Raw genomic sequence first — 15,254 nt, 5'->3', positions numbered from 1 at the left:
TATCATTAGAACTAAAAAACAGTTTGTTGTTGTAAAGTAGGCTAATATATGTTGAAGGAGAAAGTATTACAATATTCACATATGTAAGAAATAATATTTTATTTGTAAAAAATATTGATAATTATATACTATATCTAAGTTATATGTAACTTCAAAAGTAAAAAAAATATCTTTTAAAAAATAAGAATTACGATATTTGACCACATTTGAATCACGTACATTCCACCTAGTGTTAAATGAATGAGAGAGAGAGAGAGAAAGGAGAGCGAATACTTTTACTTGAACTTTGTTGTCATTAGAAGGCGAACCTATGGATTATATATATATGTAACCTGATTCAAATTCTAATCCTGTTTCTAATCAATTATCATCCTAAGTAAATTCAAACAAATATATAGAAATTTTAATCCTATTTAAACCCTTAAAAATGATAGAAATTCTAATCCAAAACAAATTCGAATTTGAATCCTAACCCTGATTAATAAAAACAAAGATGACAGAAGCTTTTACCCTAATCATATTCTGATGCCAAACAAGTTCAAGCAAAGAGATCCCAAGCCTAATCAAGTTCAAATTTTAATCTTAATCAAATTCAAACAAAGATGATAGAAATTCTAGTCTAAAGGTTAGGTGTACAGGTGAAAATAAAGTGGGTCAAATTAATTCAATTTTCTTTATGCAGTACAGCGTCAAATTATCTGCAAGTTACATATGTGGATATGCTTTAATTAAGTTAATCTCAACCAAAATCAACATGAAGTAAATAAATACAAAATTATTTACTGAACAAAGTTCCACAGAATGTGAGGTTTATACATATTATTATCCCGAAGGTTGCATAGAATCCTGGCCGACGAAGTTCCAACTACTTAAGCACATTAAGAAGGAGAAAATAGGTACACATGAACAGCAAATAGAATATATAAACTTATCGAGAAAAAGAGTGTATTTCCTCTAAAAGTAACCACATCAGCGAAGGCAAGTTTCAGCTGGAGACACGTACATTCATACATACGGTCAAATCAAACCTATACACAAGAAATCATATATGAAGATTAAATCATTGGCAATATATACATATTCTCGAGGTTAAAAAAACCACAGACGTCGATAAAACCAATGGAACTAGCTACATATACAACTACGTTCGTATATTTCAAATTAAATTAATAACTCATGTATGCCGATAGAAGAATTAGCTTATAAAACACACATGAAAACTGCAACATGAACAGTAATACAGTGCCCTTTACCCAAGCAATCTTAAACACAGGCTTCTAATCATAAAAAAAATTTACAAGAGCAAATAAAGGGAAAAAGAAGAAGGTAATTACCGGCAGCTTGAAGATTATGCTGCTCAAAAACTACAAACTGAAAGTTTAAAGCTGTTCTTCGATGTACATAGAGCTCAGTGGCCAAATTGTTCTTCAACTTTGTACCGCGATGCTGAGCTCTAGTGGAACAAGAGATGTACACTTCCTTCACCAACAAATATCTCCAGAGAAATACAATTTCAGTTGGCCAAAGAATCGAAAAAGAATATATAACAAATCAAAGGGGGTTAAAATCACAAAACTCTGCTCATTGCCTGCACACTTCACTAATCTGAAAACATCTCTTCCGGATCCTCAGATCTCGCCAAGGGATCATTTTCTAACTCAGTATCATTCAATGCTGATTTTGCTTGAAGCGAATTCTCTTCATCATCAAAATCAGGCAACTCAGGCTCCTCATCAGCATCTCGACTGTCATCCTCACCATCATGGTTATCGACATCATGATTATATGCTGGCTCACTAATAAATTTGCTTAAACCCTCTTTTCTTCCACTGCTATTAACCCTGAGCGGATTCTGAATAGTGGAATTTTTTTTTGCTTCAGAGTTCTCACATATACAAGTTGAGGGGTTTTCATGGAATTCTCCTCTGCCAGGTCTTATCTCCTTAGGTTCACCCATGAATCCTCTTTGATAAGTGCGAACCTTGGAAGAAAATGCTTCCCATGTTAGGTTAGAACGGTTTAGAAACAGAGAGTTCAGTTTTTTAGCATTCGGACGTATGGTTCTCTTGTGCCCAAAATATCTCCTGCAGAGATAAGAAAATAGGTACACACATGTAAATGCAGATATTCTAAGAAAAAGGTCAATTGCGGATAGACCCCCTCTACTATTGCCCCATTGCAGACAGACCCCCTGTGGTTCTATTTTTGCAGATAGACCCCCCTCAGTGAGATTTTCTGACTTCTTTACACAAGAAAAAAAAACTATTACTTTTCAACTAATCGACCTCATAAGGTAAAAGAGTCAAAAAAAATTCACTCAGGTTTCTATCTGTAATTGGGCAATTGTACAAGTGTCTCTGTCTGCAATTGGGCAATAGAACAGGGGCGTCAATTTGCAATTAACCCTTTCAGAAGAGGTACAACAAGGTATCCAATCAATTGTTATCATTATGGAGTATGAAGGCATACCTTCGCCCTGCTAGAATTCTGGCCATATTGCCATTATTGTTTGTTACAAACGCATCGCTTTCATCACAAACAATAAAATCAAGAGCAGCCATGCGAGAGGAAAATGAGGAAAATGGTTCTAACTCCTCCTTGCTTGCTATAGTTTCTTTAGAATGGAAATTGGGGAATAATGCTTTCAGCGGTGCCAATGTCTCTTCACCACCATATACTTCACCAGATGCTACATAAATGTGAACATCGTTTCCATAGCCAAGTGCCCTCAGCATTAGGCCTACCTCTTCTGGAGTTAGTGGACATTTTCCATGCCTCCGTTCTTTCTCTGGATTGCTTATCTACACATGAAAGCCTAGGTTTAGACATGAAGAAAACAATAAATCCTTTTTAAGAATGTTAGTGTCCTTACATGTAAAGTTTTCCATCTCTTGCGTATTGCACCCAATTCTCTTCTTTCTTTTTCTCCTCCACCATAATAGCATCCAGAAAATGCAAGCATATCAGGTTCAAATCTGAAATGACAAACATCCTTATAAATCACAGAATTTGCAGTATCTTGTCTCTCATGCTACGAGTTAGGATGGGGGGAAAACACAGCTTCAGAAGCCTGTGACGCTTTCACCCAAACAAAGCAAAAACTCAATTGGAACTATGAATAAAAATGAATATCTGAAATAACTGACCTCCATACCATATACTGGGACATATTTAGCCAATTTTGCCAATAAAAATGTCTGATCGAGTATAAAATTCATATTCCCCAACCAATATACATTTGTAAGCAGTGGATTAGACTAGCATAGCATCTTCTCCATTAAATATATGATGTAAGTTTCTATAAGCGTGTATCCGAGCCATTCTGGTGATTTTCGCGTGAAAACTAGTCATCAAAATAAGCAATTTCAGAACTCCATAGTGAGCCATTTTAGGACGATCCACACTGTTATCCGTCTAAAATAGCATAGAAATGAGCAAATGATTGAAACTTTTTCCTGTAAATCACCCATGAGATGCCAGACAATAGCATTTTGCGTGTTTGCATGATTGTGTACGTGTGCACGTGTGTTCTTTATGTGTGTGCGTGTAAGAGCACATTGTTGATACATGTCTAGAAGCACTTTAAAAAGATGATTTTTGGATAATCACAGTTTTCGTCCTGTTTACGTAACTAAATGAGAAACTAGTTTAAAATTATCCAATTTACTTGGGTCCAAACAAGTCGCGGATATACATTACATGAGTACAAAGAAAAAATATTTTTTTGTGAGCCCTTAAGGTATAATTTACATTGCATTAAAAAAGATGGGACCATTTTCTGTAAAATTTCAAGATGTATCAGTTATTTAATGTATTTGCCATAAAATCACTATATTTATGCTCCATAATAAAGTTGAAAGTGAGTTGATTGAAATTCTAGGGTACACTTTCTCCAAAATTTCTTAATATCAATTACTTTACATAGAATCTCTGCATTATATCAATTTAAAAAAAGTAGAGAGAGCTCCAGCAATGCAGTGAACAATTTCTGCAAGATTTACTAATGTCTCAATTATTTTCCTAGAACTCTATGCATCCATAGTCAATTTAAATAAAGTCTTCTCCAAAAATTTTATTTTCCCTAATTACCTGTTTCTAAAAGTTTTTCTTCTGCAAATATCACCAATTTATCTAAGTTCTTATCGAAAAAATATTTATTTTCCCAAGAGTTTAAGAGTGTTGGACAACGTTTACTGCAAGTCAAAAATGTATCTTAATAGTATAATAAAGTGAGTGTGATAAATGTTAACTATGCAATAGACAGCGCATTATAGACTCCAGTCCATATCCGGAGAAGTTTCCTGTGTGTGTGTAGTGTATTGGTGATTATGAAAGCATTTCCAAGGAGCTTTAACTCAAGACTTTAACTGATTGAGTTGAGAATCTAATTTAGACTAGGGGATTTGAGCATAGCTATAAGAAAGATATAGCATGATATATGAAAAGATCCATTGTCTTCTTTTCCTAATAAGACTCCGGAGCTAAGACATGCTGGAGGATAAGTAGCAAATTTTTCCTGTACTACAACTAAAGGAACATGATGAGGCTCACCGAAGGTGAAGGGCAATAAAATGCTTGCTTCTTGCCCTCATTCTGCCGACCAATATCTCCCCCATTTTTCGAATTTGGCTGGTGAATCTCAAAGCATGATAATTTACCCTGCACCGTAACTTCTGCAAATCTGTCTGCAATCTATTTGCAAGCCTATAATCAAACTTTGAAAGCTGAACAGCCTGCAGCACAATTTCACAAGGATAAACTCAGTCAATATTTACACAATAAGATACGACATGATCAAGACTAGCTAAATGAAATATAAGAAACCAGTAAATATTGAAGACATACTGGAAATAGGGTCAGAAAACTAATACACTTACACTACAATAACAAGTCATAGAGAGCCTAGTATATCCAGGTCAAAGGATGAAGAGAGCAACTGTTTATAAAGTACCTAATAAATACTCCTCATTACATCTATCAGAAGTTTCATGACTAACCTCAATCTACTTGGAAGCTCTATTGCTTTTATTCGAAATCTGCTAATAAACACAGAAAGTACCTAACTTTCATGCAAATCCTTTGAGGGATGCATGAGATCCTTCTAATTTTTTCGCATCAAGTGCCAGTAATCATACCTATCTAGTTAATCTTTTCACTATTCTTGATAGGGTATACACAGAACACATGAAGCAGAAAACGAAGGTTTGCTACTAGGGGTGCAAAATGGTCCGGATTTATCCGGACTGACCGCAACCGTATCCGCTTAGAAAGCGGATATGGTAGGGAAAAATTAAAACCGGTCAGATATGGTTTCGGATACGGTTACAGTTAAGATTTTTTATTCGGATACGGTTATCAGGTCGAAATTACGGATACGGTCCGGATATCTGGATATTTGAAATGGGCTAAGTATAATACTTGTATTGGGTCGGGTCTATAACATATACTTATGTTATCCGCAACCCGACCCAAATTCAACTCAAAAGAACTCTAGAGACTAGAGTCAGCACTGTAGACCAAAACTCTTAGTCTTCTTTCCAAATCGCAACCCGCCTCCGCCTCCGAGCTCCGCCTCCGCCTCCCGCTCCGCCTCCAAGCCTCCTCCGACCTCCACCTCCGCCTTCGCGTCCCGCTCCGTCTCCACCTCCGCCTTCAAGCCGCCTCCTGGCTCCACCTCCACCTCCGCCTCTTTGCGGCTCTACTCTTCAAGAAGTCTGCGGCTGCCTTATCCTCTTGATCGACGCGATGACGACCATCAACGACGTCCAACCTCTTCTTCTCCTCCTTAATATCACTAAGGTGAATTTATAACCCTAAGCCCTAATTTTTATTTTTTGATAAAAACCATAATTTGTAGCATTTGTTGACTAAATTGAAAAGCCCTAATTTATTTGATAAAAATCTCTAACCTATTAGTCCTAATTGTTTTTAGTTGCATATATGATTGTAATTTGCATTATTATATTTTTTTGTTTAATTAAGTTTATAAATTTCAATGAATAGGTATTAGAATCATGTCGTCTAATCCATCAGTTCAAGCTTCTAATGAAGAACCCACAGTCTATGAGGTAACTTGTCTTACTTTGCGAGTTATTAAAATCATATGTATTTTTTGTCATATCCTATTCATATCTATTTCCCAAATATCGGATTAGTATCTGTATCATATCCGTATCCGACTCTCTAATATCCGAACCGTATCCGTTACCGTTTAATGCGGATATGGTAATATTTTTTTCTTACCGATGAATATGCGAACCGTATTCGTATCTGTTTTCAGAAAGTGATTATGGTTATGGTAAGTGTCATATCCGAACCGTATCTGACCCGAATGCACCCCTAGTTGTTACAGAAAGATCTTAAAGAAGATTAAGTTAAAGAGAAACAAATTAGCAGGACTACTAACTCATTTCTTTCCTCCTAACACATGACCAGTCACAGGGGATGCATTCTGATCAGATGTTGATTGTATATAAGATTTATCATATCCATGTCATTTTTCTCAGACCAAAAATGGACAAAAGAAAAGGTCAGCACATGGGAACTCACATCCATACACAATATAGGAAACAGATGCAATAAATAATTCAAACCTTCTAAAGATCCCCAAGCCACCTTGCCTTGGATACATCTGAAGCTTTATGTAATGGGATATTAAATATCTCTTTTTTTTCCTTTTTTTTGGAAATCTAAAGTTTAGGAGTAGGATAATATTTATAAATATTTGGAGTTATTTTCAAGGATATTAGAATTTGTTTAGGATTTTGTCTATTAGAATTGGCTTGGATTAGGAACTTGCATTTTAGAAGAATTAGGACTCTACTCAAATCCATTATCTACGTGTATGACTCTTTGTACCCATAAATTAGACCAAAATAGTATTTTTAACAGTTTGTTTTGATAGTGACTATTTCAAATAGAGTTTCAAAAAGAAAATTTTATGCTTTTAATTAATTTCTAATTTTCTTTATTATTAATTTTTAGTATAGATGACCTAATATCTCTATGATCATTTAGTTGATAAAATGTTATCATATAAAAGGTCCAGTAGATGAATACTCTAATTACAAATTTTATACTTCGTTACTTACCAGCGCCATAAATACACTGTAAGCTTTTGAGCTTCGCATCTATAAGAATTACTTCTTGTTATGGCATCTGATGAAGAGCAGATTGGGTGACACCAAGTCAAATAGTTAAGAATTATTTTTTAGTTTTTACTATGGCATCTGATCAAAAGCACATTGGGCGGCTCCAAGTCAAATAGTTAATTGAAACTACTAGATTGATGCTAAGAAAGTTATGTCCTCTATTTTAGTTATTAGAGTGTATCTTTCATCTGGTAAGCTCCTCTTACATGGCCCAAGATAGACTAGGACACAAAGGTAGGTCTTACTGCAATCTGCACGGATGTAGATGACATCCATGAGGTGTGTGGGTGCATTTGTGCGTGTATGCGTGCATGCGTAGGCATCTGCGTGTGTGTATGTCTATATAGCAAACCTTTTTATGATATTGATTACCGAAATCCTAAAAGGGTTAAAGCTAGGGTGAAATTCACTCCATCAATAAATAAAGAACAAGATTAGCATCCACAAAGGTTAATGCAGAATTACTAATAACTTCAATTGTTTCAGATAATGATATTAAGCAACTGAAAATGAAATAAACAACCAAACAAGCAACAGTCAATCCAGTGTTTGAGAATATTGCTCCCACAACTATGTCATATCTACAAGTAGGCACTTACATGCTTTTTTAGAAGAACAGGTAAGACTCGTGTTTGGTAGCATCTTGGGGTGCATTTCCTTGGAACACGCATATTATATGGAGCCCTAATGACTTTCCCACCTTTTCTTGGAAGCTCTTTTAAAATTTTTACATCTTTTTTGAGAAAGGATATAAACCAGCCAACATCAAATATTTCGGCAAAATTGCTGCATCAGACAATCAACACAAGATAATTCTATGAAAATTTGTTATGCCATAGTAGGGGAAGTACACTTTATTTTAAAAGAAGGTATGACAAACCTGGCATCCTTCCAGAAAGATTTCTGGTCTAGTTTTGGAACAATAAGGGTTGCATTCAAAATGCGTGCTGCAACAACTGCGTCTACTATCTGCAAATAGTAGTAGGTTTCATAAGATTTACATCAATAATAGATCAAAACAAATATATTCATAAGAAAATTAGAAACCATAGAAAATCAATGCATGTGTTATTATTTGCTACCAGGAGCTACTCAATGAATGCAATGAAATATGAAACTTTATCCAGCAGACTAGCATGTAAGGTTACAACATGAAGGTGAAAGCAGCCAACATCTTTAATCTAAGGGGCTGTTTGGTTCTCCAATTTTATGGTAATTTTTATGGAATCACCGGACAATGGCATTTTGATAATTAAATAGTTTCTGAAGATTTCCTAAAACTCAGTTTGGTTCACCGAATTATTATATAAATGGTTTCTACAAAGTAGAGAAAATGTGGGTATTTTATGGAAATCTAATTCCAGTCCATTTGGGCTGAAACCACTTGAAAATCTGACAAGTTGTACTTTTAAATATTTTTTATTCCCTTAACACTATTTCCCTTTCCTCTTTTCTTTTTCTCATTTGTCCACTAGAGAGTGATAACTTCACACGTGTTGTTGTGATTCAAATTTTCATGAAAAAAATCGTACCAAACAAAACAAAAGAATAGGAAATCACCCTTTTCTATAAAGCTAGATTCCCTATTTCCATATGTTGAACAAAACTCCAAAAGAGTTACAAACAAGCAAACACCACATTTTGAGATTACCATAAACATTTTCACAAAAATTTATAGAAACAGACGTAAATCAATTCTTGTCCCCTTCTCATTTTCCTTAAATTTATGGAAAACGTACCAAACAGCCTCTAAAACAACTATGATACTAAAGAGACAAGCATAGAGCTTCCAATAACTAAAGGTCAGCAAGAATGCATCTAGGAAAATAGAGTACACATTTAAAAGAAAAGAAACCAAAAGTTAATCTTGTCCCAGGTTCGTCACCCTCAAGCACCAAAACCCCTCCCCCAAAAATAAACAAAAACAAAAATACAAAAGCCTGCTGGATACACACCTCTATCACATTGGAATAGGACATTCTGGGTTCATAATGCTTTTGACTTTGCAAAAGGAGTTAGTTGAGTAAAGCTGCTCTTGATTTCATGAAAGAAGAGTGCAAGTTTTCTTTCTGCAAACATATAACCCCATATGGTTAAAAATCTAAAATTATGCTACTCAAGTTCAAATCAGACCTTGTTTGCTTCCATGCTTCCAGATTAGATGATTACAGACAAGAAAGAAAGTTCGCAGGAATTTCTATGAGGAACCATGGTTCATCTCCGTAGTTAAACATGTTTGGGCGAGAACTCGAATGCAGAGTCTCCTAGGAGGCTCTGCTTGGAGCCATATAACAGCTAACAAGTATAAATGATTGTAGTAAGAAAAATGCTTACTTAGTTTCATTGTACAACATTATCCCAAAATTAAGTTGAACACCCTTCATGGAACAACATCTAGACTATTTTATACAGTGATACCATTTTTTCCAAAAAAAATCTATTTAAATGTGTACCTGATGAGAGTTGAATCTAGGTTTCTCTAATATCGTATTAAAGTCATTTCACTTACACCAAAAGTTTAAAGTTTGATATTTGACAGCTAGAAAGAATTGTATACTCTAACATGCAATATATCATATAAAACATAATAATATATCTAAAACAAGAATTAAAGGTTTTTCCAAACCCTTTGAATTTTATTGGAATTGGAATTTCAATTTCTTGCTACAAACTCAAAAATTCAAGATCGTTTAAGAACAGACTCCAATCAAAATTGGTCCAAATCACATGCATCAATTCTGGTCACAACTCACAATCTACACGATTTATAGAACTTGGCTCCTGTGGAAAAATTTTGGTCATACCACAAGATAAACATGAACTAAAGACATAAATAAAATAAATCCTCATTCCAACAAAATTCAAACAAGTAACTCCCTAGTAAAGATAAGATCAAATCCCTAAATGTATTCCAGTCTAAGTTGCATGCAAACGTATACGGTACCAGTATGAGCAATGTTTTAAATATCAGTTATAAACCGATATTATCGGCGATTTATCTGTTTTGGGGGCCTTCGGCTATGATAAGTTCGATTCTAAATCAGTTATCGTTTTTGAATGTTTATCGCTGATAATACGATGATAAAGTGAGTTATCAGCCGATATTGTCGACCCAAAAATCGAAATTATCGGCGTTTAGTTTGAGTTTTGATTTCGAGCGATGAGCACCTATTCAATGCATTTTAAACCCGACCCGACCCGAGTTTCGACCATTAGTTAGTGATCCTAAATATAATTATGTAGATTTTGTTATATTTTTATTTTATTAAGTACAGTTAGATTATATATTAGAATATTATATAATGTATATCATCATTCGGTAATGTCACTCCGATAAATACTACTTATCCCCGAAATATTCCCAATATTCGCTATCCGATATGGATTTTGACCATCCGATAAACCCTCGATAACTAATATTTAAAACCTTGGGTATGGGTGCGAGCACAGGTACGGGACACTGCTACATATATATTGGAATTAATAATTTACATGAGATAACTATTGTTTTCCAATCCATGTGTTATTAGGAATAAAATTCCTATCACATTTTAAGTTTCTTTTATTATGTTTATTATAAATTGGAAACTTGTATTTGAACTAGACACCAAAACAATCCTTTAAAATCTTTTTCTATTTATTATTTATTATTTTTATTGAACATGAGTATGGGCTGAGATGAACTCGACCAATGTTTAATAAGTTTCAAGAAATGGATGTGACGTGTAGGATATACGTCCAAGAAATGTTTGACAATTGTTTAAAACTACAATGTATATCATATAACTGAGTACATCATCTGAATAAATGCATGCATATTTCCAATGAGTGTCCATTAAGTTTAGGTACATATACGTGTTGGATATGTGTCGGGTATGTATCGGGTACAGCTTTATGATAGAAGTACTTATAGGTATCAATGCCATTATGAAATATGTAGGTTTTATCAACCAGTATGAAATCTGCATCCCTAAATCTTCAACCTTGTAGTTTTGCATATATTCACTCGATCAAACTGTCACCAACTTTGTCATATGAAATAAAGAAAAGATTATCTATAAAGTTTCCAATAGTACATGTACATGTACATGTTAGTCATTGACCCGCAATGAACCAGAAGGTAACAAGCGACTGTACCAACTGCTTTAAGCAATATATTGACTTTATGACATGCAAATATGACCGCACATCCCTAAACAACAAATAACATAGCTGATACATGTAAATCTACTTTCGAGAATTACCAAGCACAAGCAGCATTTTCGATTAGTTGCTCAGTCTCTTGATTTAATCAATCAACCATGACCACCAGCATATTTATTTTTGAGTAATAAAATTTAATTCACTGTGTATCTTACACAACCTATACTATTGAGTAATAAACTTTAATTCACTGTGTATCCTACACAATCTATACTATTGAGTAATAAAATTTATTTAGTCAATCATAGCTCAAATAATGGATCAGCTAATTAGCTCTATTTATTTTTATTCAACATAAACAAAACCAATACCAACCAATAAAGACCCTGGTTTACAACAACAACATCAACAAAACAAGTTCATCTTCTCTTTAAGGAAAATTACTCACCCCAGTCCTCTGCTGATTCAATCCTCCACTAGTTGCAATCACCAAATACCTATCCGGCCGCGTATTAACTTCACCTGTGACAAAAATCACAACAGAAAAAAAAAACCCCAAAATCTCATCTCAATGTCACCTTCGCCACCTCAAACACAAATCAAACAATAAAAACCTGACATCACCTTCAAACTTCTTGCTCGCATTGCTACACCCATAGAAACTCCCCGCCCTCTTCGACCTCCACAAATCCTGCTTCAACCTCCCTCCTTCCCCCTACAAAAACCAAAATCACAGTTACAAAAATGCCACCATTTCCCCCATTAAAATCCAAACCTGGATGCTCACGGGAACTTGAAACAAAATATCGCGTTCAGGTTCGGTTTCATGAATATCGAGGTGCTCGAACGAGCTGAGCTGGTTCTCGGGGCGGTGATCGACGAACGGAGGGGTGAAGAAGGAGAGGAGAGAGATGAAGAGGAGGACGAGGACGGCGGCGCCGGAGAATGCGGTTGTCGCCAGAAAAGGGCAGCGGAGGCGGTGGCGACGGCGAGGCATCGAGGAGAGGACGAAGAAGACGAAGAAGAAGAGGTTAGGGCAAGGGAGCGAGCTCTTTGGACGTTTCTTTCTCATTGAGGAAGCTTATGATTCCTCTTTCATTAATTAATTTGATGGTAATAATATAGAATTTGTTTGCTTTTGCTTTTTTTTTTGGACGGGCGTGAGATTGGGAAAAATAAAAATTCTTTTGTTGAGGATTTTTGTTGAGGGAGGTTTCTGTATGTTTGTTTGCGTGGAGAGAGGGGTCAAAGTGAGGACTGTAGATCTCGTTGGCCGTTGGGATTTTTATTTTATTTATTTGTCGTTTGGTAGGAGTTACTAGGCGAATCAAATCTAGATACTTTCTTTTCAGTTTTAACTTTAATTTTTCCTACTTAAGAAGAGACTACGGCGCTGTTTGGTTCGTTTCCTTGATATAGAGAAATGCAATTCCATGTAAAGAAACACAAGTTTTGAGTTTTCCAAACTTTTCCAAGAAATAGATTGTTTTGTTTTGGTTCGCACATAAAAAATGGTGGGAAACCAATGTATTTATTTTTCTTGTGTTTGGTTCGCATAGAAAAAAAAGAAAACATTTGTAAATAAAGCAGAGAAGGAAAAAAATCTGACGTGGCAGAGTTTTCATCAATTTCACTTGGTTGGGGAAGGAAATCGGAGAGGGGAAAAAATCTTAGTTGGCGACGATTTTAGCAGAGTTTTCCCTCTTCCATTCGAGCGAACCAAAGCGGCACAAAGAAATGGACGGAAACAAAAAAGCTGACGTGGAGGGCTAAAAATTTGACGTGGAGGGGTTTTCTGAGTTTTCCACCCCTTATAATAGCGAACCAAACAGCCCCTACATGTCAATCTTGACGGATGATTTCTTGTAACCCTCTCATTTTGCAAGGTTCACTTTTATGTTTTTCTACCACCTACTCGTTACAAGTAAAAAGACCTCGTTTGATCCGCAATGCGTTTCTTGTGCTGACAGGGTTCATAAATTATGGCCAGCAAAGAAACGCAATATCCCACGGACCAAAATTTCATTCTTATCTTATTCCGTAAGAACTGTTTACTTGTAATTACTCAATACTCTTGTGAAAAAGTGGACCGTATAAGACTATCTCCAGCAGGTAGAGATTGGGGGGTTTTTTCGCTCCAGCAGGTAGAGATCGTGAAATGGGAAATGGGAATCGGATGGGTGAATATTTCACCTCCGGTTTTTCTCTCCGTGTGGGTCCCGCAACAGTAGATCAACCCAAGCATCAAGCCATGTGTCAAGGCTTGATTGGTTGGCTTTTTTTGTTTTACTCTTAATTTTTAAATGATATTTTGGGAGATAAATACTAGGAATTAATTTATAATTTTTATATCAATAATTTTTATTTTTTCACCTCTATAAATAGAGATTAGTCTTGTGTAATTTGGAGAACAAAAAAAATCTGAGTTTTCAACACCTTATTCTCCTTCTCTTTGCTTTTGCTTCTATATTCTTCAAACTTTTTCAAATGGATCCTTCACAAAATTATCTTAATTTCTCCTACAACTTTCCTAACCAGCCTCAAAATACCAACCCTCAAAATCCAAATATGCAAGCCCCGGAAAATACTCAAAATGCTGGTATATATGTTGGAGTGATGGGGTTATAGTGGGTCCCAAATAAAGTAAAAATCTTTTGAAAAAATTTCTGCTGTAGAGATGATAGAAAATGGAGATTGTTGAATTATGTGGAGGGGGAATAAAATGATGTGGCAGGAGAGAGAAGGTTAAAATTTCGACTCCTGATGGAGATAGTCTAACAGCGTTTTTGTCGTCCAATCCATTTGGAGTTTGATAAACGTATTGCTTTTTGTGAAGGGTGTGTTTCGCGTTTATTTATTACTTTCCCAAGTATTTTGTCACATTATAAGGGGCTGTTTGTTTTGCTTCTCTTGCCCCTGATTCCCTGTCAAAACTGACAGTTTGCTGTCAGTTTTGACAGCTTTCTTGTCAAAATACCCCTAAAAAGAACGTTTTGGCAAGAAAGCTGTTGTCAGTTTTGACAGAGAATCAGGGGCAAAAGAAACCAACCAAACAACCCCGTGTGGCGATACGGACAACATAGTTACTGATCAATGACAATTATCAAGTGTTTTAGGTTTTCTTCATTTTTCTTGCCAAAAAGACATAATTGAAGACACATGTCTATTGTCCACCCACGAAAACACGAGTTGGAATCAACTAAGTATGATATAATAAGTAAAAGAGAGGCTAAATATCACAAAAACCCCTGAAGTTTGAATGATTAGTCAGATAACCCCCATAACTTTCATAATTACAGAAAACCTCCTTTAACTTTAGGGGTTATCCGAAAATCCCCTTTCTTTAATATTTTTTTTAGAAAACCACCTTCAACAGTGCTAAATCTCTTTGACTTGAAGATTACTCAGATCATTGTTTTCAAAGGCGCGCACATCCCTGCGCCCTGCGATGCGGGGTGCCTCGGGGGCAATGGCGAAGCACCTAGCATCTGATGTAGCAACGTCTTTTGTGCCTCGTATGTGACTGTTCTTCATGTAGGACATATGCTTGGCATAGCCACATACAATTTTGTTCTTTAATTAATATTTCAATTGGGTCTTTATACCTGGTGACTCATAACCAAAAAGCAAACTAAAGCCGTTAAGCTTTTCTAGTAGCCCGATTGAGGACCATAAGTTCGCATCAATATTGGTCTTGATTTGACTTTTTATTTGAAAATTTATGAACTTCACTCTATGTTGGATGTGTTAGTATAAGAAATTAAGACCTTATTTTGTGATTTCATAGCAGATGTTGTTTATCTTGACATGTTTTTATGTGAATATATATAATGGGTTTTCTCATGGGAATCACCTTAAAATGTAGATGAAATTGATACAAACCACCTTATGTGTGTTATCCTCTCAATGTCACACCTCTGTCACTATTCAGCCCAAAAAAATTAAATACCCATTTTACCA

At 35.4% G+C, this 15,254-nt stretch overlaps 1 protein-coding gene across 2 annotated transcripts; it reads right to left on the bottom strand.

Moving 5' to 3' along the window:
- LOC109849233 (uncharacterized protein At1g04910-like) lies at positions 838–12,403 on the bottom strand. Of its 2 annotated transcripts, XR_002249043.1 has the most exons (10): positions 12,082–12,403; positions 11,919–12,009; positions 11,743–11,816; positions 8,032–8,120; positions 7,751–7,937; positions 4,552–4,733; positions 2,873–2,975; positions 2,470–2,801; positions 1,335–2,084; positions 838–1,028 (listed from the first exon to the last, which is right to left on the bottom strand). XR_002249043.1 is itself a non-coding variant. In XM_020419047.1 (9 exons), the coding sequence occupies exons 1-9, from the start codon at positions 12,364–12,366 to the stop codon at positions 1,601–1,603; spliced, it is 1,827 nt and encodes a 608-aa protein (XP_020274636.1). In that variant the 5' UTR covers positions 12,367–12,403; the 3' UTR covers positions 1,143–1,600. The 2 variants fall into 2 exon arrangements, 1 of the variants encoding a protein (XP_020274636.1); XM_020419047.1 differs by lacking the exon at positions 838–1,028 and having other exon boundaries at positions 1,143–2,084.

This window comes from Asparagus officinalis, chromosome 7 (genome assembly GCF_001876935.1).
Source record: "Asparagus officinalis chromosome 7, Aspof.V1, whole genome shotgun sequence".
NCBI classification, from domain to species: Eukaryota; Viridiplantae; Streptophyta; class Magnoliopsida; order Asparagales; family Asparagaceae; genus Asparagus; species Asparagus officinalis.
This window is presented reverse-complemented; position numbering and strand designations above follow the sequence as displayed.

Coding starts and splice junctions, on each gene's coding strand:
- LOC109849233 (XM_020419047.1), bottom strand. CDS start 12,366: ATGAGAAAGAAACGTCCAAAGAGCTCGCTCCCTTGCCCTAACCTCTTC. Junction 12,010..12,081: donor ATATTTTGTTTCAAGTTCCC/GTGAGCATCCAG, acceptor TGGTTTTTGTAG/GGGGAAGGAGGGAGGTTGAA. Junction 2,976..4,551: donor TTTATTGCCCTTCACCTTCG/GTGAGCCTCATC, acceptor TTGTCATTTCAG/ATTTGAACCTGATATGCTTG.